The following is a 24,922-nucleotide window of genomic DNA, read 5'->3' as shown; positions in this document are numbered from 1 at the left end:
ACTATTGAATATAACCATACTACTCCTCAGCTTAGCAACTGAAATATACCACACAGATGTTTTATTTATTTATGTACTGTTTTATTTAAATGTGTATTGAAAGTATATTTATTTATCTCTGTCTAAGTAAACATGCATGTTCAGTGAAAACTGAGTTAAAAGGCATTTCCAGTAGAAAATGGGACACACTGCTTCATATAGAACTGTGAACTGTGTCTATATTGTTGACATATAAAAAACTTGAAATATCAACTATAGCATGGTGCTAGAGGGATAAGAATGACTGAGCCACATTACATCTCCCAGAAGCCCTAGTGAAGCAGGAAGCAGGAGGTTCCTGTTGTTGTTGCTCATATTTTATATTGAAATCACAATCCTTTGCACCATATGCCTGTCTTCTGTTTATCTGTCCCCTACAACCCACGTATGTCAAGAGCCTGGCATCATGGCAACCCCCCGCACAGTTTTGCAGAACCTATATGAACTACTGGTTTTGTAAAAAATATACATAAGTAGAATTGAAACTGCACTCGATTTTCCTGTTATCATAATTTATGCAGCCTTCAAATTCCCTTGAGGACTTAGGTCCTTGTTCATTTACATAGTTAATAACATAGTAACACCATCATATCAGTATATATATATATATATATATATATATATATACACCGATCAGCCATAACATTATGACCACCTGCCTAATATTGTGTAGGTCCCCCTTTTGCCACCAAAACAGCCCTGACCCGTCGAGGCATGGACTCCACTAGACATTAGCAGCAGATCCTTTAAATCCTGTAAGTTGCGAGGTGGGGCCTCCATGGATCGGACTTGTTTGGCCAGCACATCCCACAGATGCTCGATTGGATTGAGATCTGGGGAACACCTTGAACTCGTTATTCATCAGACCAGGCCACCTCCATGGTCCAGTTCTGATGCTCACGTGCCCATTGTAGATGCTTTCGGCAGTGGACAGGGGTCAGCATGGGCACCCTGACTGGTCTGCAGCTACACAGCCCCATACGCAACAATCTGCGATGCACTGTGTGTTCTGACACCTTTCTATCAGAACCAGCATTACGTTTTTCAGCAATTTGAGCTACAGTAGCTCGTCTGTTGGATCGGACCACACGGGCCAGCCTTCGCTCCCCACCTGCATCAATGAGCCTTGGCCGCCCATGACCCTGTCGCACTGATCACTGCAGACCGGGAACACCCCACAAGAGCTGCAGTTTTGGAGATGCTCTGACCAAGTCGTCTAGCCATCACAATTTGGCCCTTGCCATTTTTCCTGCTTCTAACACATCAACTCTGAGGAGGAAATGTTCACTTGCTGCCTAATATATCCCACCCACTGACAGGTTCCATGATAATGAGATTATCAGTGTTATTCACTTCACCTGTCAGTGGTCATAATGTTATGGCTGATCGGTTTATATATATATATATATATATATATATATATATATATATATATATATATATATATATATGTGTGTGTGTGTGTGTGTATGTATGGCAAATCTAAAACAAATCAACACATGAAAACAAGCCAATAATATACATATATTAGATTAGATTTTTGAGGGGGGGGGGGGCATAAGGTAGTGCTCATTTAATATTGTGAGTAGCAAAAGTATGTATATTTTAATTTTTCTATGACACTGAAAACTGCCGTTTTTGTGCAGCTCTCTGTAAGCTTCATGAAACCTGTTGATCTATTATTGTATTGGATCTAATATTTGCTGCGTAATAAACATGGGGATCAGCTAACAGACCGCAACCGAACACTGTTGTTCCTTGTCCCCTGGAAAGTGATGCACGATGCCTTATTTAATGCACTTGATCTGTCTCTGTACCTAACAGCCCTTCATGTTTCTCCCCCTTTCTGAACCTCCTCTCTCTGTCCCTCATACACATAAGATAAACAATAAGAGATCTAAGGGATAAAAAGAGGTAGGGGATTTCTAAAGAACAGTATCACGGGCACCTTATAATAAGATTTCAACAACAGAATAAACTAGAAATAAGATTAAGAAAATTCTAGAAGCTCTTGTCGAGTTATGCGCATGTATCGATCGGAAATACTTAACTTACGGAACTTTGTTAACTCTGGTCTATTCTAGTCATCCGGTTCATTGTAAGACCCGCGTTTCTATGTATTAATATAGTTCTGGAAACCACATAAACACAAACTGCGTATTCCTGGATTAGAAGAGACATAAGCAGTCTCTGGCTGGGCATCACAATTCAGATAGCGGGTTTGTGCATGTGTCTTCAGTGGGGATCCTTAACAAAAGTAAGACATTGTCGCATTTTTTGTTTGTTTGTTACTTATTCGTGTATATGATGGAAACCTAAAACAAACACAACTAAAGCATCTCCCGACGTAGCGGTGTGCAGATCAGGGTAGACGTTTTATGGGCGTGTTATACCACAGGAGGCTTGGTGGGCGGAGGTGGGCATAACGTAAAGCATAAAAGGCGATTGTAATAGTATGCGGCAGAAGTACGCACGCCAGCTTCTCAGCGGTCAGTGGCAGCAGCTGCGCACGTCAGCTTACAAGACAGAAGCGTCCATGTGAGAAGCTTTGAATGTATTGTCTTCAAGCTCTTGGATTTGGCTAGATAGATTATACTATCAATGCAAAGGGTAAGTGAGAGGGATTTTTTGTGTGTGTACATGTAGTGTATTATAACGATTAGCAGTATACGTGTGCTAAATATGCATTTGTATCATGCCTGTCCCGACACGTGTAATGTCTATGTCAATAAGTGCATACAGTAGAGTAGAACGAAATCGAGCACTGATCATACGGGAGGGTGAATGACAATGGAAGGTAAAGACGTTTTATTAATGTTTTGTTCACCTCAGTATGGGATTGTCTGCACATGATTTGGCCGGGGAAAAGCGTGCTATGTTGCCCGGTATCCACTGCGGGCTCGGGTGATGCTAGAGCTGAGGCTGAGATTCCGGCTTGTGTCGTAGCTTGCGGTTCGGTTCTGCGTCGTGGTTCTCGCGTGTCTAGTCGCAAAGGTAACTTTCGATTGACAAGAGGGCTATGGCAAAGGCGATGCCGCACGCAAGGACCACTGCAACCTCTCGGAGAGCCACATTTTCTGTAGCCACTACGTCAACGGAAGTTTGGGAAATCAAGCCGCATCATCTCAATTTCCATAAAAACAGCGCCTCGTATTCATTCGGTTAACCGCCCAAAGCGCCCCACGCATCACGCCATAGATATCTACCACGTCAAAACGGCCACAACGATTGAATGCATGTAGAATGAAACCGGAAATCTTGAGTAGAAGGACGGTAATAGATGCAGGATGTTTTCTCTATAATTTGCATTACTGTGCAGCTACCATTGGTGCATGGCAGAACGGACAAGGACGTCTGCTAAGAAATAAAACCCTGAGAGATCTGTGCTTCCACAGGTGACCGAGGTAAATAAGGAATCGTATGAAGTTCTAATTCGCTGTTGTCCACCACGCTGGCAGTGGCGTTCTAGAATATTCCTTATTCCTCTTCCTGGTGATGCTACGCTGGCTCTGCTTACCTAGAAACGAACAGCCCATATTGTGTCTCTTTGGGAGTCGGGGGGTAATGCATTTAAACTGACAGAGCTATACCCGTTTATGAAAACAACCACCCAAGATGAACAGGATATTTTCTGAGCGCTAGTATTAGAAACGTAGGTTTACCACTTGTCGAAACGTCATACGGGTACAGTCCTCTCAATCAACGTCCTTAAAAAAGGCAGTATGGTTATTGGAGCTACCTCTTTAAAACCAATCGCGCTGTGCGTTGTTTGTAAGTAATCGGCACGCTTCTCCTATTCATATGATCATTTTAATGCATTAAAGTGCTAACACGTTAGTTTTGCATTTACCTCGGTCACCTGTAGCTGCATCCACTCTTAAACCCGCCTCCCTCAATGTAAGTGGTCCGACTTCGAGGTAGTACTACTATGGTTTCCTCCATTGATTGTATTGTAGTTGAATAGTGTTTTCTGCCGGAGACTTTAAATCCCATGACTTAAAGACCTGAAAGTTTTAAGTCTGGTTTCACGGACCCAAATTGGCACTACTCTAGCTAAAATACTGTCAGCCCATAACTAGTGCTAATCTGGGGCATGAGGTGAATGGAACAAAAAGCCCAATGCGATTAATACGAGGATAAAGTGAGTGATCTGTTTTAGTCTCATACAAAATTAGGAAGTGTATCAATTAATCTACCTTCACTGAGCAGTACTGGTCAGTCCTGTGGTTGCAATGCATGACATGGGTGTTTGTTCAGTTCAGAGTAGTTGTAGTCAACACATTACTGGATCTGTTGTGTGGGCTGAAGCGTTAGCCTTTAAACTACATGTGTAATACTGAGAATGTGATGGACGTTCTTGCAACTGTATCTATTGACAGTGTTGCACTCCTCCAAACCACCCCCTGCCCACACACACACACACACACACTCCCATTCTGAAAAGCTATAGGGCTGTGTGTCTTTTTTGTTGTATAGGCCTGTAAAATGGGGTTTCAGAAGTGGACTTGGATTACCCTTGTCTTGGTTTCTCCACCTGAGCTATCGTTTACTTAACATCAAACTTAATACCTCTAATACATTCCGGAAATGGATCCTGTTTGTTTTATTTGCATGCACAAAAATAACCTACTGAACAACTGAAAAATACAAATCGAAATGAAACCAGTTGTTCACTTTAATAAAAGGTTTCATGGTGTAACTGGAAGCTCAGTACACGCAAAGGTAAAGAACCAGTACTTCAATAGTAAATCAAACCGATGAGTGTTCAAGATGAGGAGATGGCTTTATTTATTAAGTTGGCTTGCCTATCCTCTAGGCTACAGATTTGTTTAGCTTGTACATATTGCTTGCCTCATGTAACTGGGGACTACATGAGAGAAAGTGAAGCACACGGTATTAATTGGGACTTTAGCCTAGGTATAGATGGGGAGGGATAGGGGAAACTGAAGAATTTAAAATGGATTAATCTTGAATGCATCATGGTTAGAATCTTTTAAAGTAAAACAAAACCACAGATGCTCCTTAGCCCCATCACTTGTTTAAACTATTTAACCATTAAAGTCCTTTTTAAGAAAACCGCTGCTTCAAGTTAAGATGCATTGTACATGGTATGCCCTATAGCTGAATGTGCTGGACTTCAGTTAAATATATGCCAAGTATCACTTATTGTTTGCACTTATTACCATGAACCAATGCTAATAATTTCAGGACTATTTTCATAAAATGTCAGTGATCAAGCCAATTGATGAGCATGATTAAACTGGAAATATTATGCAATAGCGAGAGAGCACACCGTATTGATCTGGTATGATACTGGTAGATTTTAGAAAAAACATTTTCTTGGTATTTGAGCATTTGGATAGTGTAAATATGGTATTACTATTGTGTTAATGTAAAACCGAATGCTTATTTGCATTTAATGTTTAAGTAAAAAAAAAAAAGCTTAAATTGAAATATTAACCATAAAATCTGTAACCATTCGATAACCAATCAAAAATAGCCTATTTTTAAAAATCTTAAATTATTGCAGATCTGCTTATTATGTATAGGACTTGTCTACTATAATCTGCATGGTTTTCAAAACCATTACTGAATTTTCTCTACATAACCTTATTCTTAGATGTGTAAAACTGGGAAGCAGGTGTACATGTATCTGTATCTGTATCTGTATGGGCTGGAATTCGGTTAAAGATAGAACAGCCCACTGATAACTGAAACGTTTATAAGACACTGCTATTATTGCCAGTTCATACTGATTTGCTTTCCTATTAAATCATCCTTGTCAATGCTGTTGTGACAACAAGTGACCAATCCCATTAGATTAGTGTGCTTGACATTAATAAGACCTGGAAACTTATCAGTGGTTATATGGCTCTTATTGGGCAGGTTTCCTCAAAGGGATGCAGTTTCCATTAATTAGAAAGATGCAGCAACAGGACATAGTTGCGATTCATTGTTATAATACAGGAATGGATGTTTGATTCCCATTGTGTAGCAGTTGGATTTATTTCAGGTTTTAAGCCCTTTAGGCTCCTGTACAGATTCTAGTGATAAATCAAGAATTGCAAGTGTACTATAATTAACTCCATGATTCAGTAAATCCGTTATCCGCATAAACTGATCAGTATAAAATACCCAGCACCTGATTGGCTTTTATAGAAATGCCTGTAGCTTATACAACCTAAAATAGCTTAAACTGCTATTTCATATAAGTATTTGTTCAGCTCGTGTATTAGGTAGCTGACTTGAACAACCGCAAACCTTTTGCATTTAAACCTACCCAAGCAGGCTACATCCGTTGTCTACATCCATTGGATATTCCATTCTGTGCTTCCTGGAAAGAAAACAAAGTTTTGCTGGTAAACTGGAAAATCTATACAGCAGAAGGATTGGTCACTAGTCTGGAGAAATGATGCAATTATAATTAACATTTTGATTTACTTAAATGTAATTCTGGAGTTAAGTGTGGATTCTAGTCAAAGGGTAGAATCACATTTTGGAGCAAACTTATTTTGAAGTGTATAAAGGTACATAACACTGAAATTGTAGAAGTGTTGGGAGGAAAGGATTGACAATCAAAAATTGGGCCAGATTCAAGTGTAGTAGTAAGGGCTGTAATAGGAGAACAAAGCAAATCTGATTTGCAGTTTAGTTAAATGCAGTATGGACAATGATTGAAATGACAAGATCAGAATTATAGTACCAAAGTTAACTCTTAAATTACTGCTGATCTCATAAGGAACAACACAAGTTTCTTCATTTAATGTATGTGTTTTGGACTTCCAAATTCTAATATACCTGAAAGAAAAATTGATATAAATGTTGCATAATTGTCCCCCCAGCTATAAATCCATAATTGGCCAACAGAGGGCTTCTCCAGTAATAGGATGGAGATCACTGGTTCCAAGTTGTTCCACAGATACTGAAAATTGATGCAAGTGTGTTTTGCTTTCAGGTGGCTGATGAAAACCGTTAGCAGTGAGACTGGAACCACCACAGTGTTCCAAGACCCAAGAAACTTTTCCAGACCAGGGTTTATTTCCGTCTGGTCTCAATTGTCTCAATAAAAGTGATGTCTAAATTGAATCCATAGTAACTTTGTCAAGTTAACTTTGGGGGGAGGAGAAACTGCCAGGAAGAACTGGGTTTTGGAGTTTGCGATTGGTAGTTGGGTCGATGGAAACATCTGATAAATGAGATGCAAAGCATTCATGATTCCATAAGTCTTACTGAAGAAGTGTGAATTTCTCCAGAATTAATTGCTGCAATGTTAAGCTAGTTGACTTCTTCCCTGATAAGCTTCACTGTGCTGTTTGCTGTCATGATAAAGATATGCCTTTTGTGTATTCAATAGATTGTCAATCCTTCTATATATAGTGGGTAATGGAGAACCCCCCCCCATTCCACACACATTCATCTTATTGGTGAACATTCAGCAATTTCAGGTAGGGAAGGATGTTTAAAAAGCGAATATAGATCTCTCAGGGGACATGTGATTGCTCGTTCAGTTAATTAACAGCAGATGTTTGCATTTGTGGAACAAAGTGTTGTGAGGGATGCTATTGGACATGAGGCTTAACTGATGACCAACCAAGGCCACTTCCGTAAATTATGCATGTGATTCGTCACATAGTTTTTGTCAGATGAACTGAACAAGAGCAATTTAAATAATTAATAAAATGTGCTTGTTTGCAAAGGTGCACAGAATTTGTGGATGAGCTGTTGCTTCATGGGCAGTAGTCTAGTTATATTACTGTGGAACACTGTTTTACCTCACACCAAGAACTGGAGAGGTGAAAATCATAAAATCACAATTCATATAGATTCATGCGTAGCCAGTGACTCAATTTACCTATATTAAAAAAAACAAACAAAAAAAAAAAAAACGCTTCTGGTAAGCGATCAGTGAGCAATGACCGACAATCTGAAAAAATGAACACCAAAATAAAATATAAACCATCTTGTTTTTCAGTGCATCCCAGGAATTCTTTCCACACACTCCTTTTGGCTGACTGATCATAATCTCTGAAGAAAATACTTCACAGATTAAACAAATACACTTAAAAGAAACCCATGCACTTTAGTGAAAAGAGTGCTATTGAGTAATATTTTAATAATGAATTTCTGAAATGTAGGCCCAGAGTTCAGATCAGTAAGGCAACTTTCCAGCCCTTTTAGATCAAGCCTTAATTCTTAACTATATAATGTCACAAATTTTGTACATAAATTCCACCTTTTTAGATTTTCAGCAGGTGTTGATTGGTTTAATAAGATCTAGAAGATATGCAGGATCCAACATTCCAGAAACCAAGTTCATAACTGCTGTTGAAACTGATAAATGTTGTCGGGGGGAAATGCCTTTATATTCTCTGTAGTTTTTTAGAATATCCCCCCTCTATTGATGCCATAAATGTATATATAATGCTTTTCTGTGTTTTTAGGCTTGGGGCTTGGGAGAAGTAAATCCGACATCTGCCATTGTGCAAACTCACAAGTCTATCACTTAGATCAGATGGGTTGTTTATCACATCCCCATGCCTTATGGCATTTTAAACTGAGATTTCACCCTCATGGCATTTTCCCATGATTCAATACAGCAGTAAGTCTTTGAAGTATAAAAATAATGAACATGAACAATGGTATAAGCCCAGACTTTCTGGGTTCAGATTCTAACTGGTATTTTCTACTGAGCTGACCAAGATTAGAGGGGGTGGGGGTGGAAGAGGAGCCGGTACATTGCAAAACATGATTTTTAGTTCAGTCCTGGGTGTTTACTTTTATTTGGGAATAAAATGCAGCAGGTAGATAATTCATGGGCCTCCTGGGCATTTGAAAATGAATAATGGTTTACACTTTGGCTATCTTCATGTGCTTCTTCAAAAATTTTGGAAGTTTCTGTTCAGTTTGTAAATTCAGTGGCATACTTAAATAATGGCAACAAAAATTAGCTTGAACACTAATTGCTGATGCTTGCTTCACAGTGTGTACACTACATTTACAGTGAGGGAAAAAAGTATTTGATCGCCTGCTGATTTTGTACGTTTGCCCACTGACAAAGAAATGATCAGTCTATAATTTTAATGGTAGGTGTATTTTAACAGTGAGAGACAGAATAACAGCAAAAAAATCCAGAAAACCACATTTCAAAAAAGTTATAAATTGATTTGCATGTTAATGAGGGAAATAAGTATTTGACCCCTTCGACTTAGTACTTGGTGCCAAAACCCTTGTTGGCAATCACAGAGGTCAGACGTTTCTTGTAGTTGGCCACCAGGTTTGCACACATCTCAGGAGGGATTTTGTCCCACTCCTCTTTGCAAATCCTCTCCAAGTCATTAAGGTTTCGAGGCTGACGTTTGGCAACTCGAACCTTCAGCTCCCTCCACAGATTTTCTATGGGATTAAGGTCTGGAGACTGGCTAGGCCACTCCAGGACCTTAATGTGCTTCTTATTGAGCCACTCCTTTGTTGCCTTGGCTGTGTGTTTTGGGTCATTGTCATGCTGGAATACCCATCCACGACCCATTTTCAATGCCCTGGCTGAGGGAAGGAGGTTCTCACACAAGATTTGACGGTACATGGCCCCGTCCATCATCCCTTTGATGCGGTGCAGTTGTCTTGTCCCCTTAGCAGAAAAACACCCCCAAAGCATAATGTTTCCACCTCCATGTTTGACGGTGGGGATGCTGTTCTTGGGGTCATTCCTCCTCCTCCAAACACGGCGAGTTGAGTTGATGCCAAAGAGCTCAATTTTGGTCTCATCTGACCACAACACTTTCACCCAGTTCTCCTCTGAATCATTCAGATGTTCATTGGAAAACTTCAGACGGGCCTGTACATGTGCTTTCTTGAGCAGGGGGACCTTACGGGCGCTGCAGGATTTCAGTCCTTCACGGCGTAGTGTGTTACCAATTGTTTTCTTGGTGACTATGGTCCCAGCTGCCTTGAGATCATTAACAAGATCCTCCCGTGTAGTTCTGGGCTGATTCCTCACCGTTCTCATGATCATTGAAACTCCACGAGGTGAGATCTTGCATGGAGCCCCAGACCGAGGGAGACTGACAGTTATTTTGTGTTTCTTCCATTTGCGAATAATCGCACCAACTGTTATCACCTTCTCACCAAGCTGCTTGGTGATGGTCTTGTAGCCCATTCCAGCCTTGTGTAGGTCTACAATCTTGTCCCTGACATCCTTGGACAGCTATTTGGTCTTGGCCATGGTGGAGAGTTTGGAATCTGATTGATTGATTGCTTCTGTGGACAGGTGTCTTTTATACAGGTAACGAGCTGAGATTAGGAGCACTCTCTTAAAGGGAGTGCTCCTAATCTCAGCTTGTTACCTGTATAAAAGACACCTGGGAGCCAGAAATCTTGCTGATTAATAGGGGATCAAATACTTATTTCCCTCATTAACATGCAAATCAATTGATAACTTTTTTGAAATGCGTTTTTCTGGATTTTTTTGTTGTTATTCTGTCTCTCACTGTTAGAATACACCTACCATTACAATTATAGACTGATCATTTCTTTGTCAGTGGGCAAATGTACAAAATCAGCAGGGGATCAAATACTTTTTTCCCTCACTGTATTACACTTAGTCATTAAAGTAGTTGGCCTATCCAAAGGCCACCTTGGGTTTAGCCTGGGTGAAAAGTGGTAAATTCCACTCCATACTTGAACATTCTGTGAAGAGTGTGGCAGTAAGAGCCTGCCTGTAACACTCAGTGTAGAAAATGTTAACAACGGCTCCTTTCAGCAACATGTTTCGGAACAATACTAAGAATGGTGTGTTTAGGGAGTCATCTGAAAATGAAAATATGTAAACTGTGTCCGTGAAGAATGGCAACTGTGTGCTGCAAAACAAATCGGACAATTGTCTTGAACAAAGGCAGTGACAGGCATGGCGTGTCTGGGCAACAGTGACAAGCATGGCTGGGCAACAGTGGGTGGTGTTGGGTTATTCCAGATAGATTGGGTACTGAAACGTGACTTTGTTTATTAGCAGCGAAAAAATAATAATCTAAATTTGGAGACTTGATCCAATATTGCTAGGGAGGTTGCTGTCTTGGATTCATTGATGGTGATTTTCATGTTGGTGGCTTTTCTTTATGCAAATATTTAAGAAGGCTTTCTTGAACGCATGCATGCACACACAAACCTGAATTTCTAGCACTTGCTGTAAAAGGCCAGCAGGGTTTTTAAAATGGGAATTTTCCACCTATAGCATAATATGATTAAGGGGATTTCTCATGAACTCATTAATTTATTATTAATACCTACTTGGTCCTAGCTGTTAATACAAACTCCACAGTGAATGCAATATACAGAAATTACATACTTCATTTGAATTTCATGTTAATGCTTACCCATACACATACGTCATACTCAATTTAGCTCAAATTATTTATTGTATTGTAATATTTGTACATAATCCATAACTGATATGATTTAAAATATATATATATATATATATATATATATATATATATATATATATATATATATATATATATATATTATATATTAGTCCTACAGTGCTAGATATTAGATAGCGTATCTTATGACTCCACTAAAAAAACTTACTGAAAGTTGAATATTGTTTGATTTTCTTTTTTTTTTTTTTGTATTGTATAGCCACCCTTTTTATATTTTTCAGTATTTCATCTCTCCCTCGGCTGTTTATGTATGGAGTTGGGCACTTTTTGTTGTAGTGCATGGCTACCAGGCATATACCAGGTTTAAAAATAATACTGACATGTATCCATATACATTTAATTTAATATTAAATGCCAGTTTCCAGGACAAAAATGCTGCTTTGTGAAAGTACCTGTCATAAGATTTATATCTGGGTAAACTACATGCATACTGTAATTTTCCATGGAATTTTTCTACACATGATGTTTTGCCAAAAGGGCAGAGCTTCTGTATATCTTTCACCACCTGGATATGCAAAAAGGGCTTTTGTAAACTTGTAGCAGCTTCCAATCCTAGAGAAATGGAAAAATGTGTAAAATGTGCATAACATAATTTAAGGATTTTAAGAGATGTGTAAATTCATTGAAACATACCTACAGTTAACCACCAGAATCAGAATGCACTATCTTGTGTAAAAGAGGATTCTGATATGATATTTGCACTGTATCCCTATATCAATGTCAAATACACACACAGATTTTTACCTAAAAAGCAATGTCACATCATTGAGAGAATCCCTCATCAAAAAATATAATACCCATTGTTTTCTGCATTATTATTGTTTAACTTTGGTGTTTCAATGTGTTATTATAATGCAGAAATTTATTGTAACATAAACATCAAATTGTTAACCTATAAATTAAGTTGTATACCTAGGTCATTTTGTGTGCTTTTGTTCTGTTTGAGTGCATCAGAACCAAATATTTTCAGTATGAACAGAACTTGATATTGTAGTGGAAAATGTTTGTGTGCATTGGCTTGCTACAATTCTGGAAGAGGAGGCAGGTATGTTTCTCATTTATGGAAGTATCATGTAAAAATAATGTACACCAAAATTCAAGTTATTCAAATGTTGACATGCACTGGGATTCTCTACTTGCACAAACAATCTCCACTGCACATTTCTCCTCTGCAGAAAATAATCTGTTTCCCGACAGCCTGCCATCAATGAGTGAGACTGAAATGTTAACACTCGGTTGACTTCTGAATAATAATTACTTGAATCAGTGGGAAAGAGAAATTTGGTGTAGTTTGTCCACCATTTATGCTATTTAGGAAGTTAAAATGCAATAGATCCTGAAAACTCTGACATCTGCCATTATTTGTGGAGTTCAAAATTTTTAGGTTTTAAAAATCGATCATATAAGCAACTTTTAACTGGGAAAATGTCATACAATTTGTATATACACTAACTGCAAATACATGTTTAGAGACCTGGTTTGATTTTCAAAGTAGATTTCAGTTTCAAGAAAATTTAGTAACTTCCATGATTTGTCACAAATTCTTTTACTTGATTAAATATAAACCATTACTTTAAAACTACAATACAATATTGCTTAATTCAAACACTACAAGAGAAATGATAATCGGTTACAATAAGTAAAGTACTCTACAGAACAAAGTAATGATGTTTAATAGCAAATTGAAAATGTAGGTTATCCAGAGGTTAGTACAAACCTGTTGCAAAGATAATCCTGAAATATGAAGCCTACATTTTGCAGGTGAAAAAAACTAAAATGAAAAATGCCATATGCAAGAAGTACGTGTCCTTTCGAGAACCTTCTTTGAAAACCTGGCAATTCAGTGTGTTCAATTTGGGGATTGTTAATAGCATTGTTTGCTTCAGAAGTATTCAAACATTATGCTGATCATATTAATCTGGAATGTAGTTTAAAGTTGTTTTATCTACAGGATAGTGTAGTGGATCCCACAACAGACGAGTAAATTTAGGTAAAATGGTTTTCAAAGAAGTAAAAACTATAGAATTGTGATGTGCGAGTTTGCCCAGCTACAGTCCTGGTGGGAATCTTAATTCAACCTGAGCTGTTAAATGCTAAATAATTCTATGCATAATTAACTTAAATGGACCAATTTAACAGCATTTCCCAGTCCTTAAGATGCTGATGATTCAGAGAGATGTAGACAACCTGCAGGATTGCTGCTACTCAGGTCTGGATTTGTGAACCCATGGTGCCAGTGGTTAATGAAGGTATAACCCCTCTGTGAACAAACTTTTCATTTGACAACCTCTTCATTCATATTGTGTCAAACTTATTGCTTTGTTTTCTGACATACTGTCCCACATGATTCAACCATTAAGAGTCACTTTAAATCATGTACATATAAAGAGGACGCTTTTAAGAACCACCACTAGAAGGCAACGAAAGATAAAGCATAGACTGCAGTGGAAGGAAATGGTTCGCTGATGAAGTATTTGGTTTGTCAGGGGATTACAAAAGCAATTAATGTATATGCTAATATATTTTGTCAAACATAAAATTCCCTTTCAGTCTGTTTCTGACCATTTTAGCTGAAGGTAGTATAGTGCTAATCATCAGTGTCTCTTTCTTGACTTTTACTTGGAACACGCCATGCCAAGCAAATAACTACTGGGAGGATGGGGATGGGGATGGGGATGGGGTTGGGGATGGAGGGGAGGGGGGTGATTTGTAATCTGTAATTTCATTCCAAATATATTTTACATATTCTGAAATCATAAGATGTGCACCTTCCGTGTATGAGACAAAAAAGGGCAGTGCTTGCTATGTATATGTATATGAATATTCCTAGATTTTCAGTACTGATGCATAATCAAGTGCCAGACAACATGTACACATTGAGAAATTCAAATAAGAAGGCACTAAGCTAAAGCTTTAGCTGTATTTTAGGTGTTTCTCGCTAGGCTTAGCCAATGTAGGATGTATATTTGTAGTTTTTTTTTCTTGTGCAACTCTATAGAAACTTACAATAAACCTTATAATATGATCTTAGGCCTCATGATGTCTGTAAGCAGTGCTAAAACAGCACCATGGAAAAAAAGCTGTCCAGTGTGTGGATTTCACTTTAGTGAAACCAATATATAGTACTTTTAAACTAAGTCACATTACTGGAGTGCACCTAACTTCTCACTATTTTCAGAGGCATTCATATTCCATATATTTTTAAATATCAAATATAGCATGTTCTCTTCACTCTGTTGTTCCATTATTAAAGTGTGCAGTAAAGCAGATTAAGTCGATTGGAGATGACTTCTCCGGTCAGGCTTCTGTGTAAATGGTCAGTGTATTGGTAGATGTTTCTGCTGTGAATTAAGTGTGCTTGTTGGGGTCTGAGTCTGAAGTCCATCAATGTTATTTTAAAGAGCTGGGATTCCAGTAAAAGAACCACAAAAAAAGGCTGTCAAAGAAGGTCTTACACCACTGTGAAGATGAAGATCTCTAGCAGTTGTAATGTCGGATAGGTTTGGCTATTCTTTCCTGTTTTCTGTCTTTCCCATTACTTCATACATTTACATTCCCTTGAGGTGTGACCTTAACAAAATGATGTAGATGATAACTTGATATTTAAATGGGATTTTGAAGCTCCACATCAATTTGGTGGAAAATTAATTTATGCATTCAAATCAAAATGTTACTGGCTGTATTTTTTTTTTTTCTCTCCAACCCATTGCACCTCCCTTCAAATGATCTAATATTTGTTTATTACAAACAGATGATGGATAGGGCTAATTCAGAAGCAATGCTGCTAATGAAAGCTTTTAAAAAACTGATAAATAATATGAAGTTATCACACCATGTAACTTTGTTCCTGGGTAGTAAGTGTTATTTCCTAATTACTTATGCCTCAAAAGTATAGAAAATGGGCGTATTTTTGTCTTTTCGTTCACAGTCAGAAAAAAACAACGTATGAATCCAGTTTAACATGTATTTATACTAAAGTAATACAAAAATGACTACAACAGATTTAGAAGTGAGTACAGTATAATCGTAAATCTCAAAACTACTCACTTCTAAATCTTTTATAGTCATTTTTGTATTACTTTAGTATAAATACATGTTACATACATGTCACTTACTACCCAGGAACAGAAATTGTTACATAGTGTTATCAGTGGCATGCCGTGACTACCAAGGCATGTACTCACGAGTGATGCATGTCAACCCTTTAAAATATCTATAAACTGACCGGTATCACTTGCCAGATCACTCCCAAAAGGAACTAAAAGGATTTGGCTTTCGTATGTTGCGTCTTCTGTGCTTGGTGATTTGAAACAGGTGACTGCATGTGTAATGATGAGAAATGTATTGGATTTAAATTTGACCACAAGTAAGTTGCCTGATCCAGAAAACTTCACATATTTGGCAACTAAAATGTAGTCTTAATGAACCTACATTTTACAGAGAATGTCTTACCTTCAAGCTGAAATGCAGATCATCACCAGATAAGTACTGTTAAGCTTGTTACTGAAATCTGCAGAATATTAATACCTCAGAATATTTTTTCAATATTGTTTTTCAATTGATGCATGCTTAACAAGTCTTGCCTTTCTTTATCTGTAGTTTCACTTTATTTGAAAGGAATGCAAGTTGATCTCCTGCATGCATGCCTTATTATCTATAACTGCACATTATTCTGATTGTACTAATTATTCTTATGTGCCGTGGTCAAGTTATATTTGTATTGGCAAATTAATTTTTGGGAAAGATGACATTACACTACTGAATCTTATATAATAGTTTTCTAATTTGCTACAATGCTTCTAACAGGTTTTATATTTTGAGTCAGTGTGAATATTGTCTCCTTTTTTGTAAGATTTAGTTTAGGATGGAATAAAATGGCTTTGAAATGAAACCTAAACCATTGTGTGTTCTGATTTGTCCTTGAGTTGCTTGTGTGTTTGCTGGACTGACATCCTAACTTTCTCACCCTGAACCCAATCTAATATGGTCTTTGTCTTGTTCTTTGCTGTCTTGCAGGAATATAACTCTAGGCATTTCTAGACCTGTCAGCTGCACCTACCCCCCAAAAAATTCTGCTGTGTGTCATCAAAGTAAATGGTGGTGGATTACCATTAATTGAATTTGACCTGACTGGGATCCTTCATTTTCCATCTAGACAGCAAACCAAAGGACAAAGAGTTTGACCAACATTATCACAGTATTTTAATGTCGAAGTCAGTTCACCTCTGCTGGAGTCTCAAATTTTAACTTAATTTTTTTTTTAAGCATCTATTTTGAACATTATTTAAAAATGGCTTCTTCAATGGAAGCTGCTGACATTGCCGTTGTGGCCCTTTACTTTGTGCTCGTGTTGTGCATCGGCTTTTTTGCCATGTGGAAATCTAACAGAAGCACAGTGAGTGGGTACTTCCTGGCTGGACGCTCAATGACTTGGGCTGTGATTGGGGCATCATTGTTTGTCAGTAACATTGGCAGCGAACATTTCATTGGACTTGCTGGATCTGGAGCCGCAAGTGGATTTGCTGTAGGAGCCTGGGAGTTTAATGCGCTTTTGCTCCTGCAGTTTTTAGGGTGGGTCTTCATCCCCGTCTACATCCTCTCAGGGGTCTACACTATGCCGGAGTACCTTTGCAAGCGCTACGGAGGCAAGCGGATTAAGGTTTATTTCGCCTCGCTCTCTTTGTTACTCTACATTTTCACTAAACTGTCCGTCGACCTGTACGCTGGGGCACTGTTTATTCAGGAGTCTTTGGGATGGAACCTTTACTTGTCTGTGATTTTGCTGATTTGCATGACCGCCTTGCTGACGATCACCGGGGGACTTGTTGCCGTGATTTACACCGATACACTCCAAGCTTTCCTGATGATTTCTGGTGCCTTCATACTTATGGTGATCAGCCTGGTTGAAGTGGGAGGCTTGGAGGGTGTTCGGGAGAAGTACATGCAGGCCACCCCCAATGTTACAGAAATTCAAATACAATATAACCTGACCTATACCAACAGCTGTCGTATCCACCCAAAGCCCCATTCCCTTAAACTTCTGCGAGATCCCATGGATGAAGACATCCCCTGGCCTGGCTTTCTTCTGGGTCAAACTCCAGCATCCATTTGGTACTGGTGTGCAGACCAAGTTATCGTCCAGAGAGTGCTGGCTGCTAAGAACATCATGCATGCCAAAGGAGCGACGTTAATGGCTGGCTTCCTCAAAATTCTTCCCATGTTCATCATCGTGATTCCAGGAATGATTTCGCGAATCCTCTATGCAGACGAGCTGGTCTGTATCAGTCCAGAGCACTGCCTGCAGGTGTGCGGTAGTAAAGCAGGCTGCTCCAATATTGCCTATCCTCGCCTGGTGATGAACATCCTTCCGGTTGGCCTGCGAGGGCTGATGATGGCAGTTATGATTGCTGCTCTCATGAGTGACCTGGACTCCATCTTCAACAGTGCCAGCACCATTTTCACTCTGGACATTTACAAGATGATCAGGAAGTATGCTTCTTCCAAGGAGCTGATGATTGTTGGGAGGCTCTTTGTGTTGTTCATGGTGGCTATCAGCATCGCCTGGGTTCCTGTCATCATTGAGATGCAAGGTGGCCAGATGTACCTGTACATTCAGGAGGTCGCAGACTACCTAACCCCACCTGTCGCTGCTGTCTTCCTGCTGGGGATCTTCTGGAAGCGTTGCAATGAGACTGGTGCATTCTATGGAGCCATGGTGGGCTTTGTGTTGGGTGCCACCCGCCTGATCCTGGCCTTTGTCTACCGTGAACCCCCCTGCAACCAGCCGGACAACAGACCCTCCTTCATCAAGGACATCCACTACATGTATGTAGCGGCAGGGTTGTTCTGGATCACTGGAACACTGGCAGTGGTGATCAGTCTTTGTACTCCGCCTCCTTCAAAGGAGCAGATCCGCAATACCACCATCTGGGGTATCCATCACAAGGAGCTGCAGGAGGCTCATCTCAAGGAAGAGGCCTACAAGCTGACCAGCAAAACCCTCATCGACTGCAATGGCAGCTGTGACCACAAGGAGTTACCCCCAGACCTACTGAAAGAGAAGCTTGGCGACAGGGTTGACGTCAAATTACTGGTTGGATCGGACTCTTCCACCTCTGACTGCACGATGTTGGGTCCTTCAGAAGCTCAGACGCCAATTGAACATTACAGCAATGGCCAGGCCACCTTGGTGGGTGAGCACAGCCCTGATGATGATGACGATAAACATCACAGCAAGGTCAGGAAGACAATAGACTGGTTCTGTGGTTTCAAGGGTCAGTCTGCTCAGAGACCAGAAACCAGAAATGCAGAGGAGTCTGAGGCACTGATCCTGGCAATGCTTTATGAGACTCCAAAAATTAAAATCTTACTGAACACAGGTCTGGTTGTAGTGTGCTCTGTGGGAATCTTTATGTTCGTTTATTTCTCTTTGTAGTTTCACTGTTGTGGGCAGAAGGGGGAAGTGAATGAGGTTCAGCACAGCCAAACGTTTAAAGATTTATCATGATAAACTCTTCAGGGTCTGTAATATTTACAGTGTATTTTTTTGTATTTTGAAAACATTGCAGCTTTAAGGTATTTCACAGTGCATATTCCAGTCTTTGAACTACATTTAAAAAAATGATCCCACTTTCTGGTGTGCTTTTGAAGAAAACAAGGATGTAACTGACTGTTAACAGTGATTTGGATCACTGAGATTGTAGGAAATGATAATAGAATTAAAAATATGAAGGGAATGATAACTTTTAGTTTGTTGGACTACTACAATATGCTGACCTCAAAATGTCATGTGGAAAATTTAAGGTAACAATACAGTATATGCAGAAATAACAATTGATGGATTGCACTTAATTGGCAATTATGAACCACAATTTCTAAGATCTGCCTTATTAAATGTATTCATGGTTAGAATATAACATGCATTACTTTTTGTTGAGCAGAATCTTGCATTTGCTGTAAATGTCTTTGTGCTGCAATGTTTTAGGGACCCCATTAATGACCGTACGTTCGTGTTTAACACTGTTATTTTGGAGTTTCCCCTGTTAATACAATAAAAAATAAATCACCTTCAGTTTTCTTCTAAAAGACACCTTCAGCAATATATGGTAGTACATTTGACTGTCTCTGTACTATATTTGTATGATGTAACCCCTTTTATTGTGTATGTTTGTTAGAAACATAAAGCTGTCCCAATTTCAGTTTTTGTGGGTAAATTCAACAGTGTTTTACAGGAATCAAAATTGGTTGAACATGCTGCTATGTTAACTGTTAAGTCAGACAAACAAAATAGCCTTCAATAATTGCAGAGATACTACTACTATCCTACTTTCTTTAAGAAAAAGATGGGTATCCCCTTTCCTGCAGAGATGACAAACCTTTAGGTTAACCTAATAACACCTGTTTTAACCTGCACCAGACCTGCTGGGGATTAAGATTCTATACCCTGACAATTTGTCTTGGTAAAGGTATAGGACATTAGTTATTTCTCGAAATTGCACCTCTCTTTAACAAGAACAGGGTTTTCTTCCACCTAACAGACTGGAAGGAGGTAAAACTCCTGCCATTTAAAAACCAATTAAAAAAATAATATTACATACCCCAAAAGGATATGCTAGATCTTCTACACAAAACCTGTGTAGTTTGCGAGTCATTTCTGTTCCTCAACCAAAATCCTGTTAACTATCCCGACTTACTGCAAATCTTCACAACGTAGCTATTTTATAGTACTAAATCGAGTGAAAGGCTTTGTACTATTGTTTTGCTAGTTATCTGAGTAATGGTTGTTAAGTGTTGACAAATAGTGGTATTAGCTTAAAACAGGTGTCTTTGGAAATAAACAGCTTATTTCTGAAGATGGATTTATTTGATAATTTAGTTTTTAGCTTTATTACTATTATTACAGCTTTTAAATATTTTACAAAGGTATATAGTTTTGGCAGGTCCTACGTATTTTAAAACATAAGTGAAATATGGTTGAGAATGGCACTTGTTAAGGAACAAATCTACAGAAAACTTAAACCAACCACTTCCTGGATGACCATTCTACTTGAAACACAGGTGAAGGTTAAATTTTTCTGGTGACTATGAAAGCTCTACAGTTTAATCTGAGTCCAAATAAGGACTGCAGAATAGTGTTTAACAGAAGTTCAAAACAAAACAAAAAATCCTAAAAAAAAAAGTTTACACTTTGTTTGGGATGTCCCACCATTGTTGCTGTGCAAATGGTATTAGTTCTTCTAGCAGAAGAAATAAAGCTTTGTGAAGCTTAGTAGAAGAGTGCACTGTTGTGCTATTTAATTGCACTGCATTCAGCCTACCAAGGAGGCTGAGGGCTTGGATTTCGACCAGAGGCCAGTGGCGCTACGCTTGGGAGTGTGGCGCTTTAACACAAACATTATTGTATGTGTCGTAATGTGATAGTCATGACATGCTTTGTGTTGCAATGTGGTGCACCTCAAAAGTCCAGCTTCAATAGACTTCCTGAACCTGAAAATGTTCTAAGTTCCTTTTTGTATTTGAAGGCTAGTTTTTTTTTTTTTGTGATGCATCACAAAGCAGTTTCTCCATTATAATCTGGCATATCATGCAAGGAAGAATATTTCTTCAATTAAACCTGTCACATGTTAATCTCCTTTATAGGTGGATCGAACCAAATCAAGTCATTTCTTGTTTGTTTGCCATTACTGATTTGGTCAATTTAATTGTGTGGAAATGTGTGGGGAAGGAGGAGAGGTTAAATGTATGCTGCTTTGCAGTTGATTTTACTGCATTTCAGTTTAAGTAAATTTAGATCTAAATTTATTTTCAGAGATTTTCTTTATAGAAATGGGACAAATTCCACATCTGTTTTACTTAAGTGAACTGTGAGTATTGCTTTGTACTGTTAATAAAAATAATCTTAAGAATTTAGACTGTTTCCTTTTGAAAACGTATCATGTCCTACACCAGCATCTAGTCTGTATGTTAAGAAACCTTTTAGAAAACCCACACAAACACCAAAACAAAGACCACACTGGGAGCAAATGGAGTTCTTGCAACATACTTTTATCTGTTTACCTTACGTGAAGAATATGGCCAAACTACAGATTAAGCTCAGATGAAATAACCGCAATGGCTTCAGAAGCTGAAGTATACAAATCTGGATTCATACACTTTCAATAGCAGTGTGTGCTACTTGCGTCATTTCCCCCCAAGGTTCAGTCATTTACAAATTGGATTTTGACTTGTCTTCCAAAGTTGGTGGGGAAAAAATCAAAACATTGCAATTGGAGAGCAACCGATTGAGGTTAAAGCCTAACCTTACTGTAGCTGTTGCAGGCTTTGTTTCCTGGTCAGTGCTAGATAAAGCCATATTTGGACAGTGACAGTGAAAATGCCCCAAGAACAAGCAGGAACTAAAGACAGCTGCAGTGCAGGCCTGGCAGAGCATCACCAGGGAAGAAACCCAGCATCTGGTGATGTCTATGGGTTCCAGACTTCAGGTAGTCATTGACTGCAAAGGATTTGCAACCAAGTATTGAACTCAGTTTAATTCATGATTATGTTAGTTTGTCCAAATACTTTTGAGCCCCTAAAATTGGGGGGACCACATATAAAAATGGGTGTAATTCCTACACTGTTCACCCAATTTGGCTGTATTTACTCTTAAGTATTTACTTAAATTAAAGATGAGAGTCTACACTTCAAGCACATCTTGATTATTTCCTTTCAAATTCATTGTGGTGACAGAGCCAAAATGATGACTATTGTGTCACTGTCCAAATATTTATAGACCTAACTGTATGTGCTATGGGCAGGGATCAACTTCCATCTATAAGAAATGGAATCATTAAGAGCTTCATATCTTTTAAATTTAAATCACCTATAGCAGGGGTGTTCAGCCCATGGGAACACCTTACTTATTGATCAGATTAGTGCATTACTACAATTAAGATATATCTCGTCCATGGGGGTATTTAGATGTGTGTTCTAAATTTACCCTAGTTATTATACATCTGCGCTTAATAAATCAGAATGAAATGTTTGCAAGTCAATACATTGATTTAAGGGTGACCTCTAAAGTACACTGGCATGCTGGATTGGGGGTATCCTGGACTAGGGAGTGAAAAATAGAAAAATAAGTGGTCTTGGAGTTATCAAACAACCTGCCCCCCCCTTTTGGATGTATATATTGTGCACTTATTGCAGACCATGTTCATAATTGATTATAGAACACTTTGTTTGTATATTCCTTCCTTGTGCATATGATTCCTAAACTGAAAACTGGTTAACAAAGTATCAAGATTTCATATTTAGTGCCTTGTACTGGGAAAGCACCCACACTTGAAATACAAAAACAGCTCTAGGACCAATTTAGACATGTAATGTATTCTCAGTCTGTCATCAAAATCAAATGTTTATTTCATGTGTAGTTCAAGATGAGGCTAGTTGGTCAGTACAGGTGTAAGTTTTAATTTTCTTTTGTTTGTTTATAAAGGGTTGTAGCCTTGCTACACTCTAGATGTTTATTTTTGGAATGAATGGTCAGCATGGATGAGACAGTTGTTTTCCAACTACCATGTGGAATGGAAATATGCACTTAAGCTCACCTTAAGGTTTTTTACTAATCTGTAAAGCAACACACACACACAAACAAAATCTAAATAACGTGTTCAATTAAAACCTATCCCTTCAATTCGTTGACTATTGAACACATCTCTCACAAGAAGACATGCTGACATAATGTGTTCATGATCTCAGGACAGGTGTTTGTATGAAGAAGAAACAAAAAAGCAATACATTGTATACACTTCGAGATCAACACCTATGACCATTTGCCAAAAAGAAAAGAATGCTATGTAGATCATAGTTAGCAGAATATAGGCAAACCCTTTTTAAAATCTGTGAGTGTAAAAGCCTGTTTATTAATGGTACTTTGTAAACCTTGCTGAACAGTAATCTGCCATACCTGGTATTGTGAAACCATGAATCCTGCATTTCCCTGGGGACAGACATTTCAGTCAGATCATAACAGTGCAGGGATCACAAACATAGGCCATGTCTTCTGGGCTTTCATTCCAACCCAGCTATTAAATATTAATCTAATTGATCAGCTGATTAACTAACTAGACGGATTATATACACTCACCTAAAGGATTATTAGGAACACCATACTAATACTGTGTTTGACCCCCTTTCGCCTTCAGAACTGCCTTAATTCTACGTGGCATTGATTCAACAAGGTGCTGAAAGCATTCTTTAGAAATGTTGGCCCATATTGATAGGATAGCATCTTGCAGTTGATGGAGATTTGTGGGATGCACATCCCGGGCACGAAGCTCCCGTTCCACCACATCCCAAAGATGCTCTATTGGGTTGAGATCTGGTGACTGTGGGGGCCAGTTTAGTACAGTGAACTCATTGTCATGTTCAAGAAACCAATTTGAAATGATTCGACCTTTGTGACATGGTGCATTATCCTGCTGGAAGTAGCCATCAGAGGATGGGTACATGGTGGTCATAAAGGGATGGACATGGTCAGAAACAATGCTCAGGTAGGCCGTGGCATTTAAACGATGCCCAATTGGCACTAAGGGGCCTAAAGTGTGCCAAGAAAACATCCCCCACACCATTACACCACCACCACCAGCCTGCACAGTGGTAACAAGGCATGATGGATCCATGTTCTCATTCTGTTTACGCCAAATTCTGACTCTACCATCTGAATGTCTCAACAGAAATCGAGACTCATCAGACCAGGCAACATTTTTCCAGTCTTCAACTGTCCAATTTTGGTGAGCTTGTGCAAATTGTAGCCTCTTTTTCCTATTTGTAGTGGAGATGAGTGGTACCCGGTGGGGTCTTCTGCTGTTGTAGCCCATCCGCCTCAAGGTTGTACGTGTTGTGGCTTCACAAATGCTTTGCTGCATACCTCGGTTGTAACGAGTGGTTATTTCAACAACCATGCCACGCTCAAAATTGCTTAAATCACCTTAAATCAGCAATTTTGAGCGTGGCATGGTTGTTGGTGCCAGACAGGCCGGTCTGAGTATTTCACAATCTGCTCAGTTACTGGGATTTTCACGCACAACCATTTCTAGGGTTTACAAAGAATGGTGTGAAAAGGGAAAAACATCCAGTATGCGGCAGTCCTGTGGGCGAAAATGCCATGTTGGTGCTAGAGGTCAGAGGAGAATGGGCCGACTGATTCAAGCTGATAGAAGAGCAATTTTTTCTGACCATGTCCATCCCTTTATGACCACCATGTACCCATCCTCTGATGGCTACTTCCAGCAGGATAATGCACCATGTCACAAAGGTCGAATCATTTCAAATTGGTTTCTTGAACATGACAATGAGTTCACTGTACTAAACTGGCCCCCACAGTCACCAGATCTCAACCCAATAGAGCATCTTTGGGATGTGGTGGAACGGGAGCTTCGTGCCCTGGATGTGCATCCCACAAATCT

The 24,922-nt window shown here is 39.0% G+C and overlaps 1 protein-coding gene across 2 annotated transcripts; it reads left to right on the top strand.

Annotated features, from left to right (window-relative positions):
- The first annotated feature begins 2,504 nt into the window (after nt 1–2,504).
- On the top strand, nt 2,505–21,383 carry slc5a3b (solute carrier family 5 member 3b). Of its 2 annotated transcripts, none has more exons than XR_010817000.1 (2): nt 2,505–2,649; nt 6,995–7,125. XR_010817000.1 is itself a non-coding variant. In XM_066706990.1 (2 exons), exon 2 carries the CDS (start codon nt 16,765–16,767, stop codon nt 18,907–18,909), a length of 2,145 nt encoding a protein of 714 aa, XP_066563087.1. In that variant the 5' UTR covers nt 2,505–2,649; nt 16,491–16,764; the 3' UTR covers nt 18,910–21,383. The 2 variants fall into 2 exon arrangements, 1 of the variants encoding a protein (XP_066563087.1); XM_066706990.1 differs by lacking the exon at nt 6,995–7,125 and adding an exon at nt 16,491–21,383.
- Nucleotides 21,384–24,922: the final 3,539 nt, after the last annotated feature.

The sequence above is a fragment of the Amia ocellicauda genome, chromosome 6 (genome assembly GCF_036373705.1).
Source record: "Amia ocellicauda isolate fAmiCal2 chromosome 6, fAmiCal2.hap1, whole genome shotgun sequence".
Lineage (NCBI taxonomy): Eukaryota > Metazoa > Chordata > Actinopteri > Amiiformes > Amiidae > Amia > Amia ocellicauda.
Note: the sequence above shows the minus strand (reverse complement) of the source record. Positions and strands in the feature narration are given on the sequence as shown.

Bases quoted from the DNA above. Each gene is read 5' to 3' on its own strand.
- slc5a3b (XM_066706990.1), top strand. From the start codon at position 16,765: ATGGCTTCTTCAATGGAAGCTGCTGACATTGCCGTTGTGGCCCTTTAC.